Genomic DNA, 6,033 nt, shown 5'->3' on the forward strand with positions numbered 1-6,033 from the left:
TAGTCAACCCTAAAGTACTATAGTCAACCCTAAAGTACTCACAGTACTACTGTGTGATTATGTTCTCGGTATGGTATGAAGCTGTTTGCAAATGCCCTAAACCGGTTGACCATAGTACTCATAGTACTCATAATACTCACACTACCCATAGTACTCACAGTACCTCGAGTACTTTTAATGGCCTTATTATTTAATCATATGTTTCGATGAGTCGGGGAAATTTAGTTTTGAATTTGTTTTAGATTAATAACCTTTGGTGGTTACTTATCATTGTATGCACTCTGTACATGGCCTTGAAATTCTCCCTTTAACCTCTCAGTACAATGTAACCTCTTTATAAAAAAATACTAAAAGCGTAACCCTGTATACCTATTTATAAAAAATACTACAATGCCTAAAAGTAGGCATGCTATAGTATGCAGTTGACTAACGCTCTAGCTCTGCCTCTCTCTTACCACCGAGATATCTCTTAACTCTCTCTCTCTCTCTCTCTCTCTCTCTCTCTCTCTCTCTCTCTCTACTTATCTCTCTGACTATGAATCTCTAAAATGGTTGTGCACCCTCTCTATCTCTCTCTCTCTCTCACTTTGAATCTCTAAAAAATTGAATGGAAATGCCACCGTGCGTGCAACCTTTGTAGAGATTTCTCCTTTTTTGATATGGAAATTCCACCGCTTAATCAATAGGCCGTTCAAATCCAAAACTACCAGTTTAATGACTAGTATGATAGCTTTTGCCACACCTGCTAAAAAAAGGTGCTGTCTTAGTTTTGCAAAAAAGTCACTAAGTCTTAGTTTGCAAAAAAGTCACTAAGTCTTAGTTTGCAAAAAAGGCACTAAAACTTAGTTTGCTAAAAAAGGCACTAAGTCTTAGTTTGCAAAAAAAAAACATTTGAATATAGGAGACAACCCACGCAGCTCTACTCATAGACAAAAAGACAATTGGACAGAAGTCATGCTCCCAAGTGCATGAAAAGAATTAAAATTCATTCAGAAAATTGGATTACAACAAAAGACCAACTACATCCTTGGTTGGAAAATGATTACAAAAAGCATTAAAGCTTTGGTTTTTTATGGGGCTTATTGGATTAGACTCTTTTCCCTCTCCTCTTTGATGCTACCAAAAAATCTTGCACAAAAAATCTTGCAGCGGGGCATCATCGTTCTCTTCCACCAAAACTGCACATGGCATGGATCATTAAGATAACACACACATGCAAAATGATAGTTCACATTCCCTAAACCCTAGTATGGTATCGAGGACCCCACTTCCTATGATTGACTAAGATAGAGTTACATCGCAATTCCTATCCCCTATTACCCATTCCCAAGTCCGTGGATCACTGCACACAAGAGATACAAGAGATACATACCATCGACCACATGCTCCCCCTCAGCAGGGCTCTCCATGTCCTTGTCAGCATCATCCGCAGAGCGGGACCCTCCATGCCCTTGTCAACAACATATCCCCCCCCTAAGCTTCATAATGTCACGGACAACAGCCGTAATGCCCTCGCCGAGATCCTCATCCTCCACAACAGCCTGCCTGCTAGCAATGTTAGACACTTTACCTTCCCCTTCTGTGTGACGTGCAATGCACATAGTGGTTTCACCCTTGCAACCTAGACTACCAAACACAAACATGTCAATCTGAATAACATAGCCATACCTTTTCTAGGCTCCCCATTATCTGCAAAAGCAACCTTCTCACAGTAAGTGCCTCTTTAAGAACTACCAACCACCAGCGCTTAGACCTCAGAGTACTGAGGTCTTCTGATTACAATCAAAGAAAACAAATGTGGAAATCAAAGACAAGCGCTCAAGTAAAGGTGACTCATAGTAAAGCAAACACTCAAGTAAAGGTGACTCATACCTAGAGTTTGCAACTCCTTCGATTCCCCACTCAACCGTCAGGTCGGGGTAGCTTCACCCTTTGAAGGGGTGCCTTCAACCTTGTTCACCTTATTCTATTTGTTGCAGGTCTCGACTTGCTTCTTAACCTGCTGCAATAGGGAATCCTCATCAAAGTCATCAACTTGCAAAGCCCGTATTTTCTTTGCAGATTGCCTTACATAAACCGTGCCATCAATGGACACATCCTCCGGGCCACCATCCACCTTCACTGCTTCTTGACAACTATCTCTCCTTTTAGTCAATACCTTGCTTGTAGACCCTACCACACAACCCACATTAGTCCATTACCCCCCACATAGTCGTTAGATAGTACTCATATTGTACTATGTATAGTACTCACACAGTACTGTGAACAGTACTAATATAATAGTCATTACTCCATTTCTTTTAGAGACCTTGCCTTGCTTGTTGCTTGCAGACCCCCCCCACACAACACACAGTGCTTACCCGTGACTCACACAGTAGTCATACAGTACTCACATAGTACTGTACACAGTGTACACAATACTCACATAGTACACATAGTACTGAACATACTTGAGCTGAGGACATGCAAGTACTACACCATACTAGTGCCATTGGCATACCAATACTGCCAAAGAACAAAGAGCTTAAAGTACATAAAGGACATAGTATTGACATATCAAAGGACATAGTATTGACATATCATAGGACATAGAACCATATTATTCCAAGTACTTCCTGTAGTTCTGTAATAGTACACATACTAGAGCTAAGCACATGCCAATATACTACAACATACAAGTACTGCCAAAGTACAAGAGAATTACTTCACAAAGTACATGTTAGTGACATAGCACAAGACATACAACCATAGTATCCAAGTACTTTTCCTATAGTTGACTACAGTAGATCAAAGAATGTCCAAGTACTTCATGTACTTAACTTCAAGATGCATAGGCCTTGCTTGCAGACCCCCCCCACACACACACAACAGTAGTCAGATAGTACTCACACTCTATTGTGCATAGTACTCACACAGTACTATGTAGACCCCCCCCACACACACACAACAGTAGTCAGATAGTACTCACACTCTATTGTGCATAGTACTCACACAGTACTGTGTACAGTACTCACATAGTACTGTGAACAGTACTAATACAATAGTCATCATTACTCCATTTCCTTTATAGACCCTGCCTTGCTTGCAGACCCCCCACACACACAACACACAGTACTGTGAGTACTGTGTACAATACTCACATAGTACTGTGAATAGTACTAATACAATAGTCTCCATTTCCTTCAGAGACCTTGCCTTGCTTTTGCAGACCCCCCCCACATCACACAAGGTACTTACACAATCCTCACATAGTAGTCGTACAGTACTCACACAGTACTGTACACAATGTACAAAATACTCACACAGTACACATAGTATTGAACTTGTGTGACAGCCACTTTGGAGTACTAGAGTTATGGCATAGTTATAGCACCAGCTCATATAGTCGAGTTCACATTGTAGACCGACTATTGTATGTTATTGTAGGAGAGTACTTTCCCTTATAGTATGTACTCTTATCGTAGAGAAAAGAAGAAGATAGAAGAAAATTCAGTCCTCCACCTCTCTCTTGTGTCTTGCTCTCTCTTGTGTTTGTGTGTTTGCTTGACTCACCTTCTCCCTTGCATTCTCTTTAGAATGTAGGTAGAAATTAAAGGAATTGTTATCCATATATAATGACGTATTCACTTGGAGCTATATAGATATGAAGGGCATTGCATATTCACTTTTTGGGGGTGCGTATTAAATAATTAATGCCCCACTACCGTTTAGGTGAGCCTACGGTTATGAACCTTAGGCATTGTATCTACTACAGCTCAGTCCCCCTACTTCAAGAAACACCCAACCCCAATGCCTTCTCCTCCACAACATGCAGAGATAGCAAGAAACCCAAGATAACACATGCCAATGGAGAGAGAGAGAGAGAGAGAGAGAGAGAGAGAGAGAGAGAGAGAGAGAGAGAGCTTTAACCAGGCAAGGGCAGATTACTAGACAGGTCTCCCCATCAATCATGTGCATGGAGTAGGGAGAGAGGGAGAAACAAACAGAGAGACACTTCTGTGACAAAGACCTATTTCTCCTTCACTCGTGTGTGTGAGAGAGAGAGAGAGAGAGAGAGAGAGAGAGATGGGGCGGCGTTAAACTAATAAGGGGAGAATTCTGAAATGCTAAGAGAGAAGTACCATCAGCCATATTAATTCTAAATAATGATATTTTAATTGATTTATACTAAAAAGAGGTATTATATTTGTCAAACATGTCGTGTAGGAGGTAGATTCACACTCGTAATCTCCTAATATCGCCAATGATTTTTTTAGTGCTACGGTTCAAAAACTCTCGTTCTAAGGCCAATGATTTTTTTTTGGTGGTAAGGTTCAAGAACTTTAGTGCTGAGGCAGAAAAAAAGAACTTTGGCAACAATTAATTAATTAATTAATGACAAAAGAAAAAAAGAGGATTTTGGTCACGTATTTTGATCGGTTATTTGTGTTTGATTTTATTTTTGGCAGATTTAATTAAGAGGCTAGAAGGGACTGAGCCTGTATCTCGTACATGAAATGTTTGTAAGATTGGTCGGCGCTCCAGATGAAGATGCCGTGGAGATCGCCGTCCTTCTTGATCTGCTTGCAGCCATCCAAGCCGGAGGAAGGCACGATAGCGGTGCCATTGTCGACGGTTTCGAAGCTCGCCAACACCGTACCCCCGGCGTACAGGCCCTTGGCCGCCTCGTAGGAGCTCACGTATTCTGAAACCGACATATCCCCTTGCGAGTAGAATTGGTAATTAACGTAGTCAATGGAGGCGTTGTATTTGCTCCACAGCTGAGTGTAGTAAGTATCAGTGCCCGGATACGGGGCTATGGAGGCTGTCGTGATGAGCTTTTGGTTCTTCAGCTTCGTGATCAGCTCGCCGATGCAAGCGGTGAAATCGTCGCCAGTGCTGTAGTCGAAGATCTCGTAGTCGATGTCGATTCCGTCGAGGGAATACTCGGTGATGATGGCGGAAAGGGAGGTGACGGCGTTTTGGACCCAGGAAGTGACGGAGGTGGGCTGAAAGATGGCGGTGGTACCACCGCCGCCGATGCTAAGGGAGACCTTGACGTTGTCGTAGGTGGCTTTGATGGCTTTGACGTTGGCGGGGGAAAGGCGGGGCTGCCAAAAGGGGGTGAAGTTTCCGTTGGTCGGGCCAGAGTTCTCGTCGATAGCAAAGGCCAGGATGAAGTGGAAGTCGACCGATGCGTTCGTCACAGGGACGTCCGTCAACGCGGCTCCGCCGCCGCCTATATATTCGCTGAACACAGGACGGGGCGCTGCCGTCGGGGGCGGAGTTGGAGTTGTGGGCGCCGTTGCGAGAAGATTCCGCCCGCGTCCTACACCAAATGGCAAGCACAAAACGAACAGCACAACTAATGAGCTGAGCTGCAGCCTCATTGTGTGCGTGCGCGCGTGTGTGTGTGCGCGTGTGTGTGTGTGAGAGAGAGAGAGAGAGAGACTGTGTCTGTGTGAGAGAGAGAGAGAGAGAGAGAGAGAGACTGTGTGTGTTGTGTGAAAGAGAGAGAATGTGTGTGTGAGAGAGGGAGAGACATTTTAATGGGTCTCGCCACTTCGGTTTTTCCTTCAAATTTTTGTAATTTTACCCTCAAAATATTAGTCGTTAATTCCAATCGAACTCGGCCATTAAAAAAATACACTAAATGATGGATTTTTTCTAGGCCCCACCAAGAGGGATTCTTGATCATAATTGGGTTTAATGACTAACTTTGCTAAACTCTTATCCATTACTTTCAAGGCCAACCCAAAAACTTCAACCCATTTTTCCAAGTAAGTCTCATTCATTCGTGAAGCATTGATTGACACACGAGTTTTTCTTAACACACGAGTTTTTCTTAGCCGACACAAGACAAAGCGTTCAAAATTCAAACATGCAGTTTACCTACCCCAACAAAAAGGTAAGCAGGAATCAAAAAAGTCAACCTTATAAAATGACACCCTTACACCCTTCATATAAATGACCCCCAAAATGGTCAATTTTGACAACTCATGAGCATCTACTCATTGAATGCTCATTAGTCTTAATGAGTTATGTTAAAAAAAT

At 42.7% G+C, this 6,033-nt stretch overlaps 1 protein-coding gene across 1 annotated transcript; it reads right to left on the reverse strand.

Moving 5' to 3' along the window:
- Positions 1 to 1,976: 1,976 nt before the first annotated feature.
- On the reverse strand, positions 1,977 to 5,477 carry LOC147606671 (chitinase 2-like). The gene is made up of 2 exons (XM_086791949.1): positions 4,492 to 5,477; positions 1,977 to 2,172 (listed from the first exon to the last, which is right to left on the reverse strand). Exons 1-2 carry the CDS (start codon positions 5,367 to 5,369, stop codon positions 2,148 to 2,150), a joined length of 903 nt encoding a protein of 300 aa, XP_086648075.1. The 5' UTR covers positions 5,370 to 5,477; the 3' UTR covers positions 1,977 to 2,147.
- Positions 5,478 to 6,033: the final 556 nt, after the last annotated feature.

The sequence above is a fragment of the Cibotium barometz genome, chromosome 57 (assembly GCF_041138505.1).
Source record: "Cibotium barometz isolate CiBa-2024 chromosome 57, ASM4113850v1, whole genome shotgun sequence".
Taxonomy (NCBI): domain Eukaryota; kingdom Viridiplantae; phylum Streptophyta; class Polypodiopsida; order Cyatheales; family Cibotiaceae; genus Cibotium; species Cibotium barometz.

Coding starts and splice junctions, on each gene's coding strand:
- LOC147606671 (XM_086791949.1), bottom strand. CDS start 5,369: ATGAGGCTGCAGCTCAGCTCATTAGTTGTGCTGTTCGTTTTGTGCTTG. Junction 2,173..4,491: donor CAATCTTACAAACATTTCAT/GTACGAGATACA, acceptor GTTGTGTGGTAG/GGTCTACAAGCAAGGTATTG.